General features: G+C 38.7%; 2 protein-coding genes across 7 annotated transcripts in view; one reads left to right on the forward strand and one right to left on the reverse strand.

Annotated features, from left to right (window-relative positions):
* Positions 1 to 4281, forward strand: part of MINDY2 (MINDY lysine 48 deubiquitinase 2) — an 81188-nt gene extending 76907 nt beyond the window's left edge. The window contains exons 8-9 of the mRNA XM_024567461.3: positions 301 to 501; positions 1859 to 4281. Of these exons, the coding sequence (XP_024423229.2) occupies positions 301 to 501; positions 1859 to 1987 (330 nt within the window). The 3' untranslated portion in view covers positions 1988 to 4281. The remainder of the gene's footprint in view (positions 1 to 300; positions 502 to 1858) is intronic.
* Positions 4282 to 16891: 12610 nt separating this feature from the next.
* The window catches only part of SLTM (SAFB like transcription modulator), a 45225-nt gene continuing 37125 nt past the window's right edge, over positions 16892 to 24991 (reverse strand). For all 6 annotated transcript variants that reach the window (XM_045201223.3, XM_045201221.3, XM_024568502.3 and 3 more), the window contains 4 exons: positions 24040 to 24354; positions 23790 to 23931; positions 19383 to 19543; positions 16892 to 17572 (listed from right to left, as the gene is read on the reverse strand). In XM_045201223.3, coding sequence (XP_045057158.1) covers positions 17464 to 17572; positions 19383 to 19543; positions 23790 to 23931; positions 24040 to 24354 — 727 coding nt within the window. In that variant the 3' untranslated portion in view covers positions 16892 to 17463. The remainder of the gene's footprint in view (positions 17573 to 19382; positions 19544 to 23789; positions 23932 to 24039; positions 24355 to 24991) is intronic.

Raw genomic sequence — 24991 nt, forward strand, 5'->3', positions numbered from 1 at the left:
TTCTAATTTTCTACAGTAAACAGGGGAAACATTTTTAAAACTTTCTCAAAGGCCTTATATACTGTTTCTAGAAAGAATTTCAAATGAATTCCAAAAATATTTAGAACAATGGCAGCATCACTGAAATAAGTTTATATTCCCACACAGGAATACTTAGATAACTTTGGTTTTTACATTTAAGCTCTGGTATGTTTTTAAAAAGCCATTCTCATAGTTTTGTAGATGTAACCTCTATGTTTACACTTACTAGTTCTTGGGTAAAGTCTCATAGCTAAAGATGGTTATAATTTAATTTCTTAGGACTATCTTATGGCATTGTCTTTACAACAAGAACAGCAGAGCCAAGAGATCAATTGGGAACAAATACCTGAAGGAATCAGTGATTTGGAACTGGCCAAGAAACTCCAAGAAGAAGAGGATAGACGGGCTTCTCAATATTATCAGGAACAGGAACAAGCAGCAGCTGCTGCTGCTTCTGCTTCCGTTTCTCCACAGGCTCAGGTAACACTAGTGTTCCTATTCTTAAACATAATGATCACTGTAACTATAAAGACATTCGTGCTGAGATAAAAAGTTTTTAATTAGGTATTGATTCTTCAATTATGTTAGCATTTTAGCAGCCATTAGGTTTTATAACATTATCCTATTTTTTTATTATCTTAATATTTTTCTCATTTCCTGAGGTTCTGTTGACAACATATTTCAGATTTATTTTTTAAGTTACTAAATAGCTGCAAAGAATATAAGTCACTTTAAACAGTCTTTTCTGTCAATTAGTGGACAGTATGAGGTATGATGTAAAGAATGTAGACTTCTGAGCCAGGTAGATATGGATTTGCACTTCCTGCAACCCCTTAGACAAAGAAGCCCTCTGCCTCTGAGCCTCATTAGCCCTGTCTGTAAAATAGAAGATAAACTTAACTCTTAGGTTGTGGTTGAGAACAACTAAACCCAGTGTCTGACATGTACTAAGTATCCTACAAAGATTAGCACTTTCCCACTTTTTACTTTTCCTAGTTGAATGTTTTAAGCACTGAAAATGTGACTATTAAGTGGGTTTCTATATGTTAACTCTCATTGCATTAATGTTTTTTAAAACTCCCATTTTTATGTTTAATTGTACCTTACAAGAATTGATCCTTTGATTTGTGTGTGTAAGAAAGCAAGTTGGAGGGGGGAGGGAGTTGGGTTCGGCTGGGGTGGGGTAGAGGGATGGGGAGAAAATGCAGATAACTGTAATTGAATAACAATAAAAATTAAAAAAAAAAAAAAAGAAAGCAAGTTGCCCTTTAAGGGCTGATGAAGATTTAAATATAGAGGTCTCCAGTAAAATACATATCTATTTCTAGGTCAAATATTGACTACCGCAAGCTTAACAGTGAAGACCTACAATTTATGATTAGCTTTTCATTTAAAACTGTCTCTTGTTTCACCAAATATACTTATTCCACATTCTGTTTACAGGATTTTTGTTCTCCTTTGAAAATCTGTTTATTACGGAATTTACTGTGGTCTTGGAGAACTATTGTAATTTACCAAATGGTGTCATTTTCATTAACATTTTTCTAAACTTCATCATAAATATTTCTTGAATTTGAGGCTTCAGGCAATATAATGTTATGGATGTTATTTATTGTTTGACATTTTATTTACTTAGGCTAATAGATACATTAATTATATCTATCCAGAATGGTAGAGGCAACTACTTAGATACCATGTAACATAACAAGTTTATATATCAATAGCTTCTTTTTCCATTAATGAGTCCTTTCACTCATGTTGTTTTTCTTTCTAGATAACTATGATTAAGTACCTTAGGAAAGTTAAGGTAATTTCTTCCTGTTTATTTTTCCTAAAGCAAAGCCAGCCAGCACAAGCCTCTCCATCAAGTGGAAAACAATCTGGAAATAGTGAACGTAAACGAAAGGAACCTCGAGAAAAAGATAAAGAAAAAGAAAAGGAAAAAAATAGCTGTGTTATTTTGTAACAAGTGTTGGATTCTATTGGAACCATCTATATTTCTTGAGAAACAAAACCACAGGAGGAAAGGAAGAAAACTCGATAAATACCGTCTGTGCCTGATTTCCCAATGGATTTTGTTCATGTTTTTCAGGGGAAAGGTTGTTACTTAGCTACAATCAGACTTTTTCAAGTCACACAGTACACTCTTTATGAGCTGGAGTTTCATGTTACAAGTTGGAAATGCTGTGTGTTGTCATTCGTGAAAAATACTGCACCTGTAGCCAAATAAGCAAATCACAGCTAACTTTGTGTCATAGTGACATTCATAGCTCCTGTCAGTTAGTAAGCTATTTTACTTCTGTTCTGACGATGAATGGAGGTAATGGATTTTGTCTGATTCCTTCCTGAAAGCTAAATATTAGCACAATAGTTTCTGAAACTTAATTTTTACAATGTTAAATTATGATCTAATCCACAAGAAACCAGGGGTTTAATATAGGGGTTGAAAAAGGAAAAAAGACAAAAAAATAACAGGAATAAATAACTCTTAATTGTATATCAGACTAGTTCAGCCCTTGAACAGCTTTACCTTTCTTTAGGAATGTACATTTTAGATATCATCATGAGAACTGATCATGGAGCTTGGATTTAATTAGATAGAAAAACATAAAGATTTGTATTTCTTTTCTAGTAGCAAAAAAATTACATAACACTAATCTCATCAAAAACAGATATTATGACTTTGTAGTGTTGTGAAATTTTGAGGAATTTTGAAATCTTTAACATAGGTAACTTGGACCACAGTTACTATTTCCTGCTAGCGTAGTGAGAGCAAGAAGGAAACCACAGTGGATGCTAGGCTTTGTAAATATGGGGATGGAGAGAAGAAAATGGTTCAATGTCTACCTTTTCTAGAATTACCTTGAACCTTAAAATTTAAATCATGTTTATTTGCTAGAAAATTAAGTATACTTACTAAAACCAACAAAAAAGCACATTTCTGAAAGGAAGTTAGAGATAATCTCTGAGTCTAGTGAAAAAGAATTAATAAAAATCTGTTGGAGGAATTTATATAAAAGCAATCAGATTTTTTAACTTAGAGGAACCAAATAAAACTATAACATCTTGTAGTGTTTGTAGGACTCAAAAAGAATATTTATTGAACTTAATCATGAGGCAACACATATAGTCCTGTATTTCTAGGTATAGTTTGGAAAACTATCCTTAATAGTCCCTTTTTATATGCTTTATATTTAAAAGTTTGTTTTAGTCATTTTTGAAACAGCTATTGCTGCCTCAAGTAGTTATCTGATTTACATTCTATGCCTCAGTAAATTTGATTAAGAGTGTCAGTCTAACTTGAGCGTCCACTTGGAGAATGTTGTGGTCTCAGATGACATTAGACTACCAAAAATATGGTCTAAATTGCTTAAGGTATGTCCTTAACATTCTCTGTGATCTAAGACAGGTTATAGGGTTAGTCTACATGTAAAAAGTAAAGTCTTATTTATGGAAGGGATTATTCTAAGGGAAAAATCCAGGGTCAAGCTGTATCTTTTATGTCTTATGTATTGCATGTCTATTTATGTTATACCATTTGTTATTTCTTCACATTTCCTATGCTAGCATGATAATCATCAGAGAACCTGTTTGGGATATAAAACTTTGATATAAAATATTTGGTGAGTTAATAACACAGAACATGCGTACATTGGTAAAGTAATCAAATGTACTATGGAATTCTCTGGTGGCTCAAACAAGTTGACCTTAGTCCAGGTTTACTCTTGATATCACTCTGGTTGAAGGAGGAAACTAAAACCTCAGGGTTTGTTTTTCCCAGAACAGATAGTAGTGGTAGTGCATTATATTTTAATAAGAAAAAATGAAACAGTAAATCCTGAGAAATTTTACAAAGCATATTTGAGGCATATTTTCCCATAATTATATACTTATCTATTTATTGCCCTCCAAAAATGTATATGTAGAAGTTATTCTTCTGTTATTTGCTACTGTTGTCTTAATTTGTTCCAAAGATGATACTGCCATTCTCCATTCCCTCTGGAAGAAAAAAATAACTCACTCAAAAGCAGCAGTGCTATCAGATAAGTAGATGTCAATGTGTACTTATAAGAAGTAATTAAAATATGTAATGTGTGTGTTAATTTAACCTTTTTCTATGGTGTATTTCCAAGTCAGATTTTCTTACATTCCTGGAATGTTTGATATACCAAGGGTAATAATGATAAAATGTTTGCTTTGATTACTATGGGGGAAAAATTAAATGTTCAATTCTATTAAAACAAAGAAACTTCTCAGAAATACTGGTTTCCCATCCTTGACGATTATAAAGAATTTAGAGCTATCATGTCTTTACTTTCTTATATTTTTCTCAAGGCAACACATTATATTCAGACATTTCATTGCTGGTTTGGGTACATTGGAATTTGGTAGTGGTATATCAAACTCTTTCCTTCACAGTATTTTGCAATACTTGAAAATTGTTACCTGTATACTGCTAGCAGCAGTTAGAAGTCAAACGTTTTTGTTTTTAATATTCATAGGCTAGACTAGGGGCACATTTGTACCAACCAGTCACCATTACAGCTAGAAAGAGAGATACATGAATGAATGATGTGATCACTATACTTCCACATACTTTCAAAATCTGTTCCTTAAGGGTAGTGACCAGTCTTTATTAACAGTATGAATTGTCTTCATAACTAGTACCATAGAATCAATAATGCCGTGATTCACAATAGGTTATCAGATTTAAAAACACTGTATATTTCTGAAGCAAGGATCCATGACTTTTATTAGATTCTCAAAGGAATCTGGGAATTTTCCTCAAATTTAAGAGTCAACATTTTAAGAATACAAAGACTAAGCAGTTTGAGGAGGCTAAAATTGGCAGTGGCTGCTTCCTGTAATATGCTGGTCCCTTGTGCTTAAGTAAAGTAACTGCTGTGTTTCAAGGTGTCAGGCTGGTTGAATGAGGCATAGATTTAAGCTTAGGATTAGGCATTGGAATATATCTTGTTTCATTGCCTCGCATTTTTAGTATTTGACTACTTGTCCCTTATTATGTTTTGAATTCTTCCTTATACTTCTTGATCTTAGTTTTAATTAAGCAAGTTAGAATCAGAGATTAGTGGACTGAACCCAAGGTTAACCATTTTGTACTTGCACAAAAACTTACTTTGTTTTTAATGAGTCACCACTTCAGTTCTGTAAGAGACAAAAGATCCTGAGAGAAAAGGACTAGAAGTCAAATAGATATTTAAGGAAAGAATTATTGTGGTCCCTATATTAATGTAGGCATACGAAGCAGAAAAATCAAGGCAAGAATTTCCAGAACTGTCCTCAAAACAGTCTCACTTATTAAAAAAATTCTTTTAGAAAGCAAAATGAACTTTCCTGTTCAATATAGCAGTTATTTTCAATGTGATGGAAAGTTATGGGCTTTACCTATCATACACTGCTTGAGCATATAACTTAAACTATAGTTGTAAGTTATGTTTGATGGAATAAGATGGAGGCATTACGATAGTTATATTTTAATGAATTGGAAGTGTGGCATTCTGAATCGTATCTAAAAACCTGGCTTTTATCTTGCCATGGTAAATTTTCTGTGCCTCAATTTACTCTAAATATATAAATGACACTTACTTTTTTAGTGCTTTGCACTCCTGAATAAAGGGCATAGTATAAGCACAAAGTATTACCTAAAGAATCATAAATATTGCACAACTTTTGTTCTTGAAAGTCAGGTTTTTCCCCAATGACTATTTCTTAAGCCAGTTTTTTAATGCTGTCATAATCCGTAGAATTACTGTGTCTTTGAGTATGGCATCATCTCTTCCCAAAATGTATTTTACAGTTCTCTTGTGTTCTGTGGACTATAAGGGTCAAAATCAAGGGTATTTGGGGAGAATAAAAAGCACTAAAATTGTATTTTCCTAGTACCTTTAATACATATAAATATTTAGATTCTCTGCCTTTTCCTCCATGGAACAAAGTATAATGGTATCAGGTTATTAGTACCATATATGTAAACTTTATTGCATGGATGGAATACATTTAGATCTCTCAATTACTGTCATTTTTAGGGCTATTTAAATTCTTTTTTATTATAAAATGTTATTTGATAATGTGCATTTAAATTTTTTTTAGAAAATTACTAAGAATGGTGAAGGAACTCACCAGAATCAGAGTTCTTAGGTTTTCTGGTAATTTTTTAAAGATTTTATTTATTTTTAGAGAGAGGGGAACAAGGGAGAAAGAGAGATACATTGATCAGTTGCCTCTCACACACCCCTCACTGAAGACCTTGCCCACAACCCAGGCTTGTGCCCTGGCTAGGAATCGAACTGGCAACCCTTTGGTTTGCAGGCTGGCATGCATTCTGCTGAGCCACACTTGCCTGGGCAGTTTCTCTGGTAATTTAGTGTCTTTTTTTTTTTTTTTTAACTGATGTCAAACACTTCTGAAGCTTTTGGGAAAACATGCAGAATTGAGGTTATTTTTCTCGGTGACACTATAAAACAAACTAAAATTTAAATAAAAGGTTTCCTGAACAGTATAAATTGCAAAATAGAGTTAATGGAGTCTGAGTGACATATTGCAGGACCCAGACAAATTTAACTTGGAAGATCTATCTAAATTTTAATTAATGCATGTATTTGACTTAATCCTCATGTTTCTGCTTTTAGTAATTTGAGTTTAATGAATTGATACACATACATATTTTATGTGAAGGATTCTAGTTTCTAATTTCACTTCTATCTCAAAAACATTAAACTCAAGAACACGGTAAAAGTCTCCAACTACCACCTCAAGTTCAGCTTCATGCTATTTTTCTGAGAAAGGAAGAAATTTAGACTTGTCTGCCTAGAACAGATTTTTTTTTTTAGGGCATGGTACTGTCCCAGAGTAAGTGTTGAAATACCATAGCAAAAATACAAAACCTAAGCTTTAAACCACAGTAGATTAAAGGAAAAAATGGTATTATTTTTCTACAAAAATCTACTTTATCAGATATTCTAAGAATTTCCTCAAATCATGTAGTAATTTGTCAACAATAACTAAGAACATTATATCCATCCTTCCTGTAATATCCTGCTTTGAGACATAGGGATGCCTCCTGGATAGAAAATGCACAAAGAAAAATTTTTCTAAAAGTGATCCTGGCTTCATTGGTTTTAGTAGCTACAACTTTAAACAGGAAGTCAGGAAATTAAATTGCCCATGTAAATTCCAAGTCAGTGACCTGTTCAAGTGAACTTTGTAACTAACTGCTGAGCAGTTCTAACCAATGGGATGTATTTTAAGACTAAGTTTGTCATTTAATCTTTGAAAAGATAAATGTCCTTCATGTCTCTCAAATTTGTCAGATTTTGTTGTTCCTTTTTACATCCTGTGTGAAATAATGATTTTTTCCAGAGTATACAGGATATCTAAATTTTACAGATGTTTAAAGATGAGGATTTGAAAAGCTTCCAGTGGGTTTTGTTATAAGGCTTTATCTTCCTCAATAAAATGACAACTGTTGTTTTCACAGATCTGCACATCACAAGTAAGACAATATGATAGAAGACTGATGTATGATTGCTACACAACAGTCAGCAAAAGGAATAATCTTCACTTGTGAAACTTCAGAGAAACCCTGAAAGTCATATCCTAACGTTAGTGCATGTGAGTTTTTTCTCTTTGAATTGTGCAGAACAATTGAATTGTGGCGCATACTTGGGGGAGTAGCAAGTGAAATGTTGTAAAGACTGTAGAGAAAGTGATCTTGAAATATAGCAAGAAAAAGAAACAAGTTTTCTCCTCTACTTTACTGTCAGACTATTTGGGTCAAGAAGTTGCTATGACATGTCAGAGATCTCTGTGACGGCCAAGACTGGTCCATTGAGACAAGGTTCTCAAAGAGTTTAACCATATAGTGTATGAGTGCCTATTTTTTCTCCTTTTTTTTACTACCTTAATGCCCTTCCTACTTCTGAGATAATTCATCTGTTTTGCTTTATAACAAGCTTTTGACCATTCTTAATTTCAGTTTAAGAATAATAGCAACCCTAGAGCTGATAGAACACTGAAGTACATTTTTTTGAATAGACAGCATAAAACACCTACCCAACTTAGGGCTGGATTGAATTTCTGTGAAAGTTACTCTTAAATACTAATTATGCTAAAACTATTCAACTCTAAAAACTGTCAAGATTCAAAAGTTTCACTTTTGGAGGATATTCCTTTAAAAAAAGGCATATTGAGCATAGATGGGAAAGTATAAAATATTTCTGACAGAATTATTCAGTATTCAACATTTAATTTCATGTCTGTTACTGTACCACAAAGATGGTGTCATACTTGGATTAAAATGTTGGATTTCTTGTTAATATACTCAAAACTGTAACCAGTGATAACACTCTTAGTATTTTTTATTATAGATTCTATTTTATTTCAATAAACTTTGATATTTAGACCAAACAGTCTTTCTGCTATGTATATGCATCTCATTAAGCTACTTCTTACAAATATGAGTGGGGAAATGGGGAATTAACATATCGATTTATATTTATGTAGGATTAACTCTTCAAATACTTGGACCAACTCTTGATAAAGACAGGTGCCCCCGAACCCCAGGCAGTGAAAGAAGCAATTGACTCTATACCATATAGTTAATTACTTGATCCCAATGGTAGATTTGTTTGTTATATTGGATACTTCTATCCTTTTGGAGAACTTAAGTTAGAAAGAGCTGAGAATGAATCAATTTCTCTTGACACTAAGCCAATCACACAGTAAAGTTTTTGTACAACAATTCAATGTCCAAATCAGCTAATGTCTGATGTTTCTCTGCGAAAGCTTTTGTAGACTCCCCAGCCCTCTAGGCAGAATTAATCATTCCATATAGTGTTTTGCTGACCTCCCCTCACTGTAACACTTAAGCTAGACTGTGAGCCTTTTAAGGATAAAGATCATGTCTTACTCACTTTGATTTTCTTGGAACATTACATAATCTTTGGTACTTTAAATGAACTTGAATATCTATTTCCAGGATTTTTTAATTTTAAATATTTTATTTGTTTATTTTTAGTGGGGGGAAGGGAGGGAGAAAGAGAGGGAGAGAAACATCAATGTGCGGTTGCCTCTCGCACAACCCATACTGGGGACCTGGCTCATAACCCAGGCATGTTCTCTGACTGGGAATTGAACTCCCAGTGCTTTGGTTCACAGGCCGGCATTCAATCCACTGAACCACACCAGCCAGGGAGGAATTTTTAAAATTATATTTTATTGATTATGCTATTACAGTTGTCCCAATTTTTCCTGCTCTGTCTCCTGCCACCCAGCACTCCCCACTCCTTCAAGCAATCCGCACACCATTGTTCATGTCCACGGGTCATACGTATAAGTTCTTCAGCTACTCCATTTCCTAAACTTTATTTTACATCCTCATGGCTATTCTATATATAGAAATTTAAAAAACAACACCTATATTATATAGCTATTGCTTGCCTGTACTTTGAGTTGGGTTATTGAATCAGTTTTTCCCTTTAGCATGAAAGTTATGTACATAGAAGGAACTAAAATCCTTAATCCTTTATCCATGCCCTCCTCTCTGACTTTCCGCGGGTATCATCCTGTGTCCTCCTTCTAGAGCCAATGGGAGAACACTGGGAATAGCAGCCTCAGAAAAACTAAGGTAAGCAGCCCTGTTCTGCCCCTATTTCCTAGCCTTCTTGCAGGGGCTTGTTCCTTACTTTGTATTAGCCTATGAAGTGGGCAGCGATTCATTTGTTGGAGCTGAGATCTGAAGGCAAGCAGTCTGATCCAGAACTGTGCTTACAAATCATGTCTGAAAGAGCACAAGAAATCCAGGCCATCTGTGTTTAAATTCTGATTCTGGGCTTTTTAAGTCACATTTGATTCAAACCCTGCTGTAATTTTCAAAATTGGGCCCACTACTCTTTACTGTGCTCTGCACTCTTCGGATCCAGTTAATTCTGCACAGCCCGTGTTCTCATCTCTAAAATGGAATAATCTTTACCTCCTTGAAATTGTTGTAATGTACATCATGTTATACACATAGTAAAGTCAGTAAACTGTAGCACTGTTACCACCAGACTAGGGGCTGTTTGGGGTGAAGATCGGAACAATTCACAAAGATCATCAGTGGTCAATAAGCACATGAAATCATGCTCAACCTCAGTAGTCAGCAGGGAAATGCAAAACAAAAACCACAATAAAATCGTTCTGTATACTCCCTACAATGGTTAAAATTAAAAAGACTGACAATACTAAGTATTGGTAAGTCAGCGGAGATATTTGGGCCCTTTACATTGCTGATGTAAAATGGTACCACTTCAGAAAACTGGCAGTTTCCTGTCATGTTAAACATGTGCTTAGTACTATGTAAGTATACATACATATATGTATCTCCCCGTCCCAGCAATTCCACTCTTGGATATTCACTCTGGAGAAATGAAAACATATTTGCACACAAATGGTCATAGCAGTTTTATTCAAAATAGTCAAAAACTGTCAACTCAAATTTCCATAAATAAGTGAAAAAGTGAAAGCATAAAAATTCCAGACAATGGAATACTACCCAGCAACAAAAAGAAACCAGGTACAGTGCAAAGCTGAACTGTAAAACTATTATGCTGAACAACAGAAGCCAGGTACGAAAGACATTATATGTATGGTTCCGTTTACGTGGAGCTCCAGGAAACATAAAATCTGTAGTGACGGAAAGATGAGCGGTTGCCTGGGGCCGGAGATGAGGACTGTGAGGACCGGGAAAGGGCACAGAAATCTTCTAGAGGTGGAGATGTTTTCCATCTCGATCGTGGTAGTGGTCACTTGGGTGTACACAATTGCCAAAACTCATTAAACTGTACACTTAAAATGTGTGCATGACACCATTTGTAAGTTTCACTTCAAAAATTGTAATTGTATTTCTATGTATTGATAGCAAACAATTGAAACCTGAAATTTTTAAAACTCCATTTACAGTAACGTCAAACAACATACTAGATAAAAATTTAACAAAATTTTAAGACCTATATATACACTGAAAACTAGAACTTCAGTTACTTCAGTTCTGTCATTGTGTGTACCTACTTGGAGTTTTTACGTTTAAGTTTAAAATAGTTAAAACTGAGTAAGAACTAGAAAGTGTATTATTTTTACTTGGTAAATGCAAATTTTAGTTGATGCAAAAATATTTTATTGAGCCCTGGCCTGGCAGCTCAGTTGGTTAGAGTCATCCTGAGATGCCAAGGTTTAGTTCGATCCCTGGTCAGCGCACATACAAGCAACCAATGAACGCACAAATAAGGGGAACAACAAATGGAGAACTCTCTCCCCCTTACTCTCTCTCAAGTCAATAAATAGGATTTTATAAAATTATACTGAATTATATTTTAAATTGAAAATTATTTTAAAACTAAAGGAAATGCTTATACAGAAGATAATTTTGTCATATAGAAAAGAATACGTTAAAAAAATATTTGCTTTGTGACATCAAATACATTACATATTCCACTGCTCTTAGCTGCCCTCCACTGGATGAAATGATTTGAAGTGACATTCTTCTAAGCGTGTGCCCATGTTTGAATCTTGGCTCCACCACTTGCTATCTTTATGACCTTGGGAAACTGTTTCATTAGTTTACACACAAAATGGGAATAGTAACATACATACCCACACCTAAGCCATAATCTTGTTGGAGGAATTAAATAAGTTAGTGCATGTAAATCACCCAGTACAATGCCTACCTAGTCCAGAGTAAGTTCTCAATAGTAACATGTGATGACAACCTTACTCATATTTAAGGACCCCGACATACAGCAAGCTTGAAATATTAGTTACTTTATTGTGTGACAAAATGTTTCTCCACTTTGGTTAAAATGATCAATTTCCTATATTTTAAATGTTTATTATGATAGAAATTAGACAGTAGGAATCAAAGGTCATAAATCTATCGATAAAGAAATTGGGGTCTGTAAATGTTAAATTATGTTTGTGATTAAGCTAGTAGGATCAGACGCAGACTCCAGGCATTCTGACTCTTGATCTCAGGCTTGGTATCTGACTCTAACTTTTTTTAAAAGATTATATTTATTTTTAGAGAAGAGAAGGGAGGGAGAAAGAGAGGGAGAGATACATCAATGTGTGGTTGCTTCTCACACACCCTCTACTGGCCTACAACCCAGGCATGTGCCCTGAGTGGGAATCGAACCAGCAACCCTTTGGTTTGCAGTCTGGTGCTCAATCTACTGAACCATACCAGCCAGGGCTGACTTGACTAACTTTTTAAAATCCTTTTCATGGGTGATTCTCTAGTTAATAGGATGAAAACAAAGTACTGCTGGTCCAAATAACACATACTATTAATATTTCACAGCACAACCAGGGTAGTTCTAAAAGCCCTGGGCATAGTTCCTGAGCCTGATACAGAAGTTGCCTGTCCCCACCCCGAGTGGTCCAACTATATAAAGTTATTACTAATCAGTTAACTAGAAAAGTATGTAAATCAGAACATTTCATTCCCTTGACAAAAGATGGGGTTTCTAAAACTAAACTGACACGTGCTGGAGTGGTGATGAGTTATACTCTAACTACCCATACAAGTGCCAGCTGCTCTTCAAAGAACAGGCAGTCTTTCCCGCCCTGGGCTGTATCTCCACAGTGATTCTCAGTCCTGGCTGCGCATACGAACCCTCGGGGGGAACTCTGGCAGGAAAATATGCCTAGGCCCCACTCATGAATGTCTGCGGTGAGGACCCAGGCTTGAGAACCACTGGCTTATCTTACCCATTTGGGCCTCAGATTTTTTTGTCCAGTCAGGACCAGTACCAGTTCATTTGTCCTCCATTTAACCAGCAACCTGCACCAATGAAGTTTTCTCTTTTGTCTTAAAATCAGAGTGCATAACACAAGAGAAATAATGAATAGAATCTTTTCAGTATCCCATACATACTTTCCCATTTAAATCCTTACAGTAATCTGGCCAGGTAAGCCAAGTTGATCCTAACACCCTGGAGCTACGCCTGAATTGCCCACATTGTGCATATCTGGTAAATTCCTACATATTCCTAAGCCTATGATCTTTAGACAGCACGACCCTGCAAGTTGTCCCAGAGGTGAGGGCCTTCCCAGTAGCTCAGTGGTATTGAGGTGCAGGCAAGGTGAAGCAGACCTAGTCAGACTGCCTTTCCCGAAACCAGAGAGCTAGAAACGAGGACCAAGGATGGCAGATCAGTAGGGGAATACAGTAAAAGTCATTAAATAAACTAATAGGTATGTGACAACTTTAGGTAAATATTCTAGAATATTTTAAAGAGCTGTTACCTTAGAGTCAGAATATTTAGTTTTATCATCTACTTGAGGGATGCACTGTATCTTGTCAGAGTATCCTGATCTGTCCCCCCCCCTCTCCACATCACAGATGCTTGGCAGAATATGAAGAGTAAATTAATGAATTAACATATATTGATGGATATCACTAGAAATGTATGAAAGCAGTCTCCATCCAAATGACTGGCTATTGGTTGCGCTTTTGATGGGCTTAGCTAATCTCTAATAAACCGATGAAAAACTGAACTACTGAGCAGATTTCATATTCTTTTGTTTCCCAACCCTGCTGGCAAATCCAAGTCAGAAGCAAAATGTGATTGAGTGAGGAACTGGAGCGAAGATGACTTCATGGCTAATGTTCACGGCCGAGGTGGCAGGCACTTCCTCTCAGGGGTGAGAGCCCCAGGCGTAGGTCTGTCTGATGGTCAAAGCACCCTGTCCCTCTCCAGTCCCAGGGAGAGGCTTGGGAGAGGCTTTTGGCCATCCCGTCCTCACCGTAATTTTTGCCAGATACTCTCAATTTTAGAACAGTGCTATTACCAATGCAATTTCAAGACCAAAAATCCAGCCGCTCCTCCTGCCAATTATTCCAACCAGACTGCTGCCCCTTACACCCCGACAATAAAAATCCTGGACCCTCTACATGGTTATTCATTCAAAAAAAAATACTGGAGTGGCCACTAAGTGCTGGGTAGTGGGGATATGGCAGTAGGAAATAAGACAATAGAGTCTGTCCCCTTGGAGCTTACAGCTGAGTATAGAGAGAGAATAAATGTCAGATGGGACAGAGGAGGGGATAATAGTGAGGGTGGGGTCAAGAGTGTAGCAATTTTAAATATCAAGGAAGACATCACCAAGAAAACATTTCAGCAAGACCCGAACATACATGGGCATCTGGGGGAAGAGCATTCCAGATCGAGGAATCTTAAGAGCAAAGGCTGGAGATGGGATGTTGCATTCAGGAAACAGAAAGAGGGCAAGGGGAGTGAAACTGAGCAAGGAGCATAGTAGGAAAGGAGGGAAGAGAAGTAGGACACTTGAATGACTTTGGATTTATTCTGAGAGGGATGGGGAGGGTTTAAAGCAGAGAAATATATGTAAGTGTGGTGGAGTAGATCTAAGATAACAGTGATCATCACAGAAAATTTAGGTGAAAATTAACAGTATGAAACCTGACCCTTAAGCCTGGTTCAATGGCTAAGTATATCAGAAAGAAAAAGCAGCTTACCTTGTAGGGAGCACTTCAGAATTTTAGGAAACAGTGTCTCAGGTAAAAATAAGCAGTATTTGACCAATGCATCCTGAGTGATGTAGGAAAGAGTTTTTATGTATGGCCACCTTATTACTGACTTGAAGGTAGCGCCTGTGTATTTGTGAGAATCAGTTTGTGGAGGGTAACTGAACATGTTAAAAGTGCTTGAGAGGAACGGTAATTAAGCATTTGCTGGAGGTATTAGAAAAGCTTCATCTTTAAGTAAGAAATGGGATTAGATGTGGTTCTTTAGGAAGAATGTGAAAGTAACTTAACATTTTCCCATAAGGAATCAGTAGGTATTTAATTGTTGGAACTGGCCTAAGTACGGAGGAATGGAGTTAAGTGGAGATCTAGCAAGGGATAAAAATATAGGCAGAAAGGTCTTTAATTTTTCTTTACTTCATGTAATTAAGAGTTTGGAAAATTTTCTTACACTCCCGAAGCTTTTATTTTTCTCTTACGATTACGGCACGTGCAGTCTGACTTCCGTGTCTTGCCCAAGTTTACTGGCTCTTTCCCGAACCACTGTAAGCAAACGGTTGCTCCTAAATCACTGAAACCTTCTACTCCACGGCGACATTTCTGGATTGCTCATCCAGTGTAGGGAGAATAGCAAATTTCTTCTTTCTCTGGTTCTCAGGAACCCTACTTTCTTTATAAAATCTCTAAAGTTGGTTTTCACAACTGACCCTTGGCCAGCCAGACCTCTACAACCAGTGCCCCAGAACCCTGAGGGCCACTCCCAACACCAACGCCAACGTTTCAGAGGTGGTTTTGTCAGAATTTCTCAATTTGGAAACTTAGATTGTTGATTTGCTTCAATTTTTTGACATTTACACTAAAAGGTACTACAGTCCACAGACAGTGTAGGTAATTTTTCCTCAGGTTGCCATGGTACAGCTATTGAAGTGAAGGTCATTTCTCAGATACCCATCTGCAAAGTGGGTATAGGGCAGTAACTGTTACCTCTGGCCAGCAGGATTCTTCGGAGGATTAGGTAAGCAAATGCACTTAACATGCTCAGCATACTGCCCCGCAAATAAAGTGCTCAGCAGATGGTAGCGCTGATATAATCCCCCGTGGGAGTTCCACTCTACCAATGGGCAAACAGACTAGAAGCGATCTAATGACCCACAGTCACAAAGAAAGGCAGACCTGAAGTTAGTTCATTCCTACACTGAGGTTCTATGTGCCACTCTACAAAGTGGGGGATGGGGAAATGAAGTAAACACCCCCACACATACACCCCTTTTACTCCCCCAGTGGCAGGGCTAGGAAGAGCAGAAAAGGCTATATAAAACCCACAGCAATACAAAAAGTACCAGTTCCCTGAAGGGCCAAGGACCAGGGTGCCATGGCTGCCCACGGCCCTCAGAAGTCGGAGCTGTCTCGTGGCATGACCATCCGCTCGCAGCAACGTTTACGACGACTTGCGGAAAGACGGCTCCTTCTCAAATCAAAAGGTGACCTCAGACCTGAGATCTAGAGGTTCAGTAGGAACTCGTGCAAGATCACAGAGCTAATAAATGGTGGAGGAATGATTTGAACTCGGGTAGCTGAACTTGCTCCCATCTTTTACTTTTGTATGAACATACAGACTGCTTGATTTACCAAGAATCTAGAACATTTGGATTATAAGTCACTAATTTATATGAAGGGATATGGGAGGCTTTAAGAGATGCTCTTCAGAATTTACCGTGAAGGATTTTCTTAGAAAAGATGCCTTTTAAAAAAAAAAAAAAGGCCTAAAATTAGTGGATAAGTCTGTAACACTTCAAAAGAGTGTATTGCCCAGCTCTTGGGGTGAAGGTCAAAGTCAGGTTTATTTCCTAGGAGCCAAGCCAAGACTGCCTTCATAGCTCTAAACCTAGTCGATTTCTTTGTGTTTAACTCCAGAAAGGGCTGGAGGACTAACACCTAAAAAGCTGGAAACAAAGACACATGGAGTTCTAAGTGTGGATTTTATTTCACAAAGAGACAACAATGCCTTCCCACATACAAGTATTTACAAAACCCATCTGATTCACCAATCTAGAGCCTGGGGTCTTTTCCGCTTCTCAACATAGTTGGGAATATGGAAACACTAATACCCACATAATTCCCAAAGTTGGAATTGATCCACCAAACGGTACAGATTACCTAAAAGTGCACTTACCTGCACAATTCAGTCTAAGAATCTCAGTGATACAAACCTCATGGCCAAGGTTTCATTAATCTATTTGGTCTCATACCATGCAAACCGGAACAAGTATGCTGCTATACTCAACTGAAAATCGGTTCTCATTTCACAATTAAAAAGGTTCTCAACGCTTTAGCAACTATATAGAATATGAAGGTTTATTTCAAAAAGAGTACATTTTTAAAACCAGGATACACAGATGCATTTAATGTAACAGTACCTTCTGCAAAAATAGGTTAAATAATACTCAGAAACGCAAGGAACAATCTTATTCTCTAAAAATTGGACAGCAGACTTTTTAAACTTAGACAGCCTTCAAAATGAAGGCTGAAAATGCTTGGTGACAAGTAACTCTACAGCCTGGTACCACAGAGCGAGCGCTGCAAATGAAACTTCTACCACACAGCTGCAAACTACTCTATATCCACACTGCATTCAGCAAAACGGTTTTGACTCCGATCCTCTCAAATGTGTCTTGGTGCTACAAGAAAAAAAGTTGAATGATACAGAAAACTATTGGAAGTTACAACAGAACTATTTAAACATCTTCTCCAAAATTGAGAAAAGCAATCATGTTAAATTTTAAAAAAGGAGAAATAAAGAAAAGTCTCAAGCAAGCCAGAGGTCCTCTTCGTGAGTAGTCAAGTAAAGTTTACTGGAGATTTCAATAAATTATCCTGAATCCTTGGCAGAGAGCTAATTTTCAGAATCGTCGTGGAGGTCCACCTTTAAATGGCTTAAATCCAGAGCCGCTTCCTCTTGGCATGGAATTGCCACCAATTTGTACAATTCTATTAATTGGGGAGGCATTACTGAAAAAAGTGTAAAAGAAAACAAGTCAGAGCACAAAAGAACAAATAATTTCAGTTAATAACTACAAACTGCTTATAATTTACCAGGCACTATTCTTTGTACTTCAGCCATACCAAGGAATTCAGTGTTCTCAACAGTCTCACTTTACTTATGGAGGAACTGAGATGTGGAGGGGCAAGATCACAGAGCTACTACTAAGTGGTGGAGGAAGAACCTGAACCTGAGCAGTTGAACTTGCCTCAGAGCAGGCCAAGTATGGTTAAGCACATGAACGGACTGGAGCAGTGCTTCTCAAAGTGTGGTCCCCATCAACTGGGAAGTTGAACCTCTGCCCTAGAGAACGTCATAAATGTTTCTGGAATTTTTTATATGCATAATGCAACACAGTAGGTACTAATGAGTGATACAAGAAAAAGATCCACCAAAAAGCCCTACAACAATTTTGGGAGATAAAAACCCACAGTGAAATGGTATAAGTAGAATAAAACCAGTTTATGGAAAGGTTTGAATGCCAGGTTGAGGAACCTGGATTAGTTTCTGTGAACCAGAAAAGCTGCTTGTGTTTTTAGAGTAAGTAAATGGTATAATACAACAGGAGCAATTGTTAAAATTAGAAATAGTGTGAATAATGGAGCAGAAAAAAGATCAATTTGGGAAGATCAAATAGAAGCTGGAGTGAGAGAAAGCATACCTATTACAGTATTTTTTAAAAAACGGAACCACACTTATAAATTCATACTCGGAATGAAGAAAGATACAGATGAGTCCCATGGTTTTGCAGTTCGGGGGAATGAGGTGCATGGTGGCCCTGGCAAATTAAAAGAAGCTGGAGGCAATAACTGGGACATGAAGGCTTGAAACAGGAGGAATGAGTTTGCCTGTGACCTTGAATTGATGGAGACAGCAGGGCTTTTGCATGCAGATCACAATACAGAGCTCCATTTGAAGGAGCTGGCAAAAGAAGTCAAAAAGGTAGAAAGAAAATTATGACGCATGAGAAGCGGAGGAGTGTTTCAAAAGAGGGAAAAGCAATGGTGGGAAATAGTGCTTGTCCACCGAGGAGCCTAAGAACTAAGATAAAGGAATCTATATTTATCAGGAAACAAAGGCATTGGTGACCTCTAAAAACCAACGGCAGAATGAGTGATGGGGCTGTGCAGGCACAAGTGTAAACAACCACTTACATCTGACGGGAGATGCAACCAATAGAAAAGTAACGAGGGTTACTAAACCAAGCCCGTATTTCTTCTAAGACAGGGCCGTGGGACAGAAAGGAGGGCATGCCACAGAGGGAGAGGCCAAAGACCTGCCTGCACAGGGGCCGCAGTGGGTGTTGGTGCGAAGAGAAAATAAAGCTCGCCTCTTAGCACATGAACCGGCCTTGGGTTAAAAGGCCAAAAGTTTTGCACGAGTTACAATATTTGAAAAGGGAGGAAGCAAGACATACTTTCAGTTTTCTTCTTCCTTTCTTGGAATTTGAGGAATGGTAGGCAATGCACAAGAAGATGGCTCCGACTTGAAGTCAGTGTTCACTAACTACCGGATTCTGACGTACCTACATCCCTCTATCTAGATCAGCGTGCCAGAATGCCAGTCAACTCGCTTACACTGGGGAATATAAACTGGCAAAAATTAACACCAGCTCTCCTGCATAAAATCTACTGGAGATGTGGAGTTAACACGGGGAAATACTTGGGCAGACCTGGGGTTGTCACTATTCAGTCTCTCAGAAGCTGTAACGACCTTTAAGGAGAGAAGAAGGGTTTGGCTGTACACTGGCAGAAGATTCTCAACGAGTTAGCTATTTACCTTGCATGCTGGCTCATCATGCCGGCCCCTGACCGGCCATCACCCATGCGCCTTGTGTCGTGATAGCCAGGCCCCTGAGAAGGGGGACCGTGCCACTCTTTCCTTGGTCCACTGGCATCCCGTCCATGGCGTTCAACCACGTGTCGCTCTTCAGGATAGTGCTAGTGAAGAGAATATTAACAGAGAAGTCAGGACACCTCAGCCGCACACCAATTTACTTACGTTAGTGTGCTTTTAATGCAGAAACAAATTAGTAAGATGTCTGCGAAGATAAAAACTTAATAATACAACAGCACATATAAAGGGTTTCCATCCACTTTGCATAGAGAAGCTACTCAGGGTAAGATACGGGGGACATGGCACAGCACTGTAATTGCCACTTCTGTACCTTCTAGCACCCATGTACTTTTTGACCCTTTAGTATTTCTGGATCTCTGTATGATGCCTGGATCTATATATTTACATGTAAGAAGGCATAGTGAGAGGTCTTAACCTTAAGACAAATTAAGATGTAAGATCAACATGCGAACACATAAAACGGGGGCTGTTATCTTAGAGAGTACTAGTTGGTGCTACGGCTTGGACAAGGTCTTCCAGCCACGACAGTGAAAAACAGCGTGCTGAACATAAAGAAACGGAGGCCTCAGAACGAAGATTCTGAGGAAGGCTGAGTCATAGTTATGACACTTAGCCTACAAAAACATAAAGCTTCAGGCACCTCACAGAGAGAACACCTTTCCTAAAAGAACTTCTGAATGCAGAGGGCTTGTCTATGAGACTGCCTTAAGTTTTACTCTAAACAAAGCAGAATATCTGATTAAATACCCAGGCTTAAAGTTCTATTTAGTGTAAACACCTCAATGGAGTGATCTACTGAACGTTTCTCTTATTAGAAGCATTATAACTTATAATGCCGTCAGGCCCAAATCTGTTTCAGAAGTGCTCCAGATGAACTGGAAAGTATATAGTGCTATTAGCTAAAATGCCAAGGGATTAAAAATTTTTCTGGTAAAAAAGAAAGGTCCTGAAAAAATCTAGTGTTTCTATTTAAATATAAAACAGCATCAGAGTACAATGCAGGTTGAAGATGGACACACACACTTCAGGACTTGTTTATGGGTAACTTGAGATGATATTCCGTATGTGCTACTTCAACCCATGTGTCAGTGTATCATCAACAGAATGCTTTTAAAGTAGTTAAAAGTTTTTGCTCAATATAGTTGCTTGAGAGATGAAGACACCTTCTTCTGTCCAGGTTCATTAACTCAAAAACATTCCAGTCAACAAAGTAAAACAAGAGTCAAAAGCAATTCAAAACTACAAAATTTTTATTGCAGTTCTATAGTTAAAGCTACTTAATGGCTGACTTCTGGTCAAGATGGAGGCATAGGCGAACATGGCTGGTCTCCTTGCACAACTACAACTAAACTATAGAACTGGCGTTCATAACCACCAGAAATAGAGTTGAATGGAAGTCTGGCAACTTCAGAATTAAAAAACCACATCCATCCATAGGTAAGAGGGGTAGAGATGCAAAACAAGCTGGTCACACACTCATGTGTGCTAGATAAAAATTCGAGAGGGATATCTCAGGAGTGCACAGTCCCAGCCTAGGGTTCCAGTGCCAGGAAGAGAAGTCCCATAACCTGTGGCTGCAAAAACCAGCAGGGACTAAGTTGGTGGAATAACCTTCTGGAGTCCCAAGCAGTTCCTCTCAAAGAACCCACACACGGACTCATGGACTCAGATTCACTTCCTTTGACCTCCAGCCCAGGGTAGCAGCTTGAACGGCACCATTGGCATACATGGAAGAACTGAATTGTCCAGCATCAAGATGACAGCTGCAGGGACAGCTTCCTCCCAGACAGAAAGGTAAGCAGAGGCCATTGCCCTTTATCTAAACTCTCTGCCTACAGAGCCACTGAGCCAGCAGGTGGGTGCCATATCTGAGACTTGTCAACCTGGCTGGAACTGGAAATCCCCCGAGACTCTGTCACACCCAACTTATGGGCCCACCCAAGCTGTCAACAGTGGCTTTTCAATAGAATGGCTGGCCTTGGCTCATGCTGCACAACTTCCTAAATCCTCTCAAACAAGCACCAGCAGGCCTCCGTGAGCCCCAAGGCCCCTGTACCTCTTGTTAAGTGGCCAAAGTCCTGGCACTAGCAGCAGCCAGCCTAGGTTCAAGTTTGGCTTCGCCTGGGAACCTCCAAGCCCATCACAAGAAGCAGCCACCTCATACTGCTTTACAGCTCAAGCAGGGTGGCCCTGGGGCAAAACACAGGTCACAGCTGACCTTGACCCATACTACCCAAGAAACTCCAGAGCCTGTGTGCCCAGTGGACAGCTACAGATCACGATGGAGCACCACCACCCTGCCCCTGCAATCTCCAGGCAGGGCAAGGGTTGCTGGTCAGTGGACGCAGCTGACTGACCTGGGTATATCCCTCCCCCTGATCTGCCAACAGTAATCAAGGCTCAACTACAAGTGAATGGTGTATTCAGCCCACATGAAGTATACAACTAGAGTACCCAGCTTGGATGGGAGGGAAGGCTGTGCCACTGGCCCCTACAGGACACCTAATACATTAGGCCACACTACCAAGACACGGAGTCAAAGCAGCTCTACCTCATACATAGAAACAAACACAGGGAGGCTGCCAAAATGAGGAGTCAAAGAAATATGGCCCAGCCATAGCTAACATGGCTCAGTGGACTGAGTGCCAGACTGTGAACCAAAGGGTTGCTGGTTTGATTCCTAGTCAGGGCACATGCCTGGATTGTAGCAGGTCCCCAGTAGGAGGCGTGCAAGAGGAAACCACACATTGATGTTTCCCTCCCTCTCTCCCTCCCTCCCTTCCCCTCTCTCAAAATAAATAAATAATGTTTTTAAAAAGAGAGAGAGAGAGAGAGAGAGAAATGGCCCAAATAAAAGAAAGATCAAAATTCTGGGTGATAGGGGAGGCTGTGCCACTGGAGCCTATAGGACACCTACTACATTAGGCCATGCTACCAAGGGACTCAAAGCAGCTTTACCTAATGCACAGAAACCAACACAGGGAGGCTGCCAAAATGAGGAGACAAAGAAACAAGTCTCAAATGAAAGAACAGATCAAAACTCCAGAAAAAAAAGCTAAACAAAATGGAGATAAGCAATCTGTCAGATGCAGAGTTCAAAACACTGGTTACAAGGATGCTCAAGGAACTTAGTGAGGACCTCAACAGTACAAAAAATACCCAGTCAGAAATGAAGGATACACTCATTGAAATAAAGAACAATTTACAGGGAAACAACAGTAGAGTCGATGAAGCCAAGAATCAAATCAATGATTTGGAACATAAGGAACTAAAAAACCACCAACAAGAACAAGAAGAAAATAGAATCCAAAAAAAATGAGGAGAGTATAAACAGTCTCGGGCGCAACTTTAAGAGGTCCAACATTTGCCTCACAGGGGTGCTGGAAGAAGAAAAGAAAGAGCAAAAATTGGAAATCGATCTGAAAAAATTTGGTGAAGGAAATAGACTTGCAAATCCATGAACCACAGAGAGTCCCAACTATGATGAATGCATAGGGGCTCAGTCCAATACACATCATTATTAAAAGGCCAAAGGTTAAAGATAAAAAGAGAGACTTAAAAGCAAGAGAAAATAAGTTAGTTACCTGAAGGTTGCCAAATGGGAGGGGGGAGGGGGAGAATGGGTGAAGAGGTGAGGGGATAAGAAGTACAAATAGGTAGTTGCAGAATAGCCATGGGGGTGTAAAGTACAGCATAGGAAATGGAGTAGCCAAAGAACTCATATGCATGACCATGGACATGAACAATGGTTGGGGGATTGCCTGAGGGAGTGGGGGCAGGCGGGGTTGCTGGGTGGCAGGAGGCAAAGGGGGAAAAGTCTGGACAACAATAATAGCATAATCAATAAAATATAATTTAAAAAAAAAAGAAATAAAACCAAAGTCCTAAAGAAGGCTCATCTACCAAATGTAATAATTCTCAAATTTCCGCAGGAAGTTTAATTTAAAAAATTAACAAGAATTTCAGGACTAGTATCCTATTTCTTTGGACTACTGAAGTTCACCTACTGAGAGTAAAATATGAAAAGTATTAACATCTTTTACAGTTTCCCAATTATTCTAATAGACGAATGTATCTCACAACAAAATGGTAAGCCCTCTAAATTTCAAGAGTTGAGAATAAACATTAAGCCCCGGCTAGGTAGCTCAGTTGGTTAGAGCACCATCCCAACATGCCAAGGTTATGGGTTCAATCCCCAATCAGGGCACATATAAGAAACAACCAATGAATTCATAAATACGTGGAACCAACTGATATTCCTCTCTTCCCTCCCTTCCCTTCCAAAAACAGTTTTATAAAAAGAGAGAATAAAACTTAGTAAGCATTTACCTGTGCTCCACTCCCTCGGTCTGTGATGACTCTGTCTCCCTCTCTGTTCCCATAGCCCGAAGTGTTACTGCGACTCCCATGGGGAGCCCCTCTTACACTGTGTCCCGACACTTCTCTCCCAGATCGTTCTGGCCTTTCCACCCTGTTAAACAAAACCCCAAAACATACATGGTCAAAATTCTTTTTTAACTTTTTAAAAACCCAAATGCATTGTATACCACCAACCAGGCATTAGAACCCACAGAAATACCTTGTTTCCCGTTTGTCACTGGACATGCCTCCTTCACCTTTCCAGGTGGATGGTCTAGATGGATTGGGCCCTGCTTCTCGAGGATGTCTAGGGTGAGCGATATCAGGCCTGTCGTGAATGATCACAGTTCTCCTCTCATCTCGTTCCCCTCGTACTTCAAGCCTGTCTGTTTCTCCAAGTTCATTTCTTGATGGTGGAGGCTCATTTCTTCTGGAATCACTGAAATTTTTGGGATACCTTTCAAAACCTGGATCTTCTCTTCGTGCAGTTGGACGTGATTTTTTCCCTTCACTTTGACCAACAAAGCGTTCTCGCCTATTAGTTATCCAAAACAAAGAACATAGACTCTGGTAAGTACTTCCTTGGCCTTATTCTCCTTAACTTTATTTGCATAACCTAGAATAATTACACCTCCTGTAAAAAATGACCTTAAAGCAAAGCCACCAAAAAATCCACAATTATAGTAACTCATATTCTTTTAAATTGACGTAAATGCGTGGCACGAAGGTTGGTTTTTAGCATCCAGGAGGGAGTCCATCAAACACTCAAACCACTACCAACCTGAGGAGAATTCACTGCTCCTAACAGCTGAGGCACCGGAAGCAGTCAGCATCCCCCTGCATATGAAAGGCTAAGGGATAAAGCTGACCTACTTAACCTTGTCATGGTGGCTGATTAAACTAATTTTGAATACTAAATCATATTTCTATTAACAAAAACCTAACACGCACCCTGGCCAGGTGGCTCAGTTAGCTGGACCATCATCCCATGTACCAAAAAGTTGTGGGTTAGATTCCTGGTCGGGGCACGTACAGGAGGCAACTGATCAATGTCTCTCTCTCTCCCCCTTCCTCTCTCTCTAAAATCAATAAACATATCCTCAGGTGAGGACTTAAAAAAAAAACACCATGCAAAAACAAACAAAAAAAGATGAAACTGCTGTGCTGTATGC

The sequence above is a fragment of the Desmodus rotundus genome, chromosome 7 (genome assembly GCF_022682495.2).
Source record: "Desmodus rotundus isolate HL8 chromosome 7, HLdesRot8A.1, whole genome shotgun sequence".
Classification (NCBI taxonomy): domain Eukaryota; kingdom Metazoa; phylum Chordata; class Mammalia; order Chiroptera; family Phyllostomidae; genus Desmodus; species Desmodus rotundus.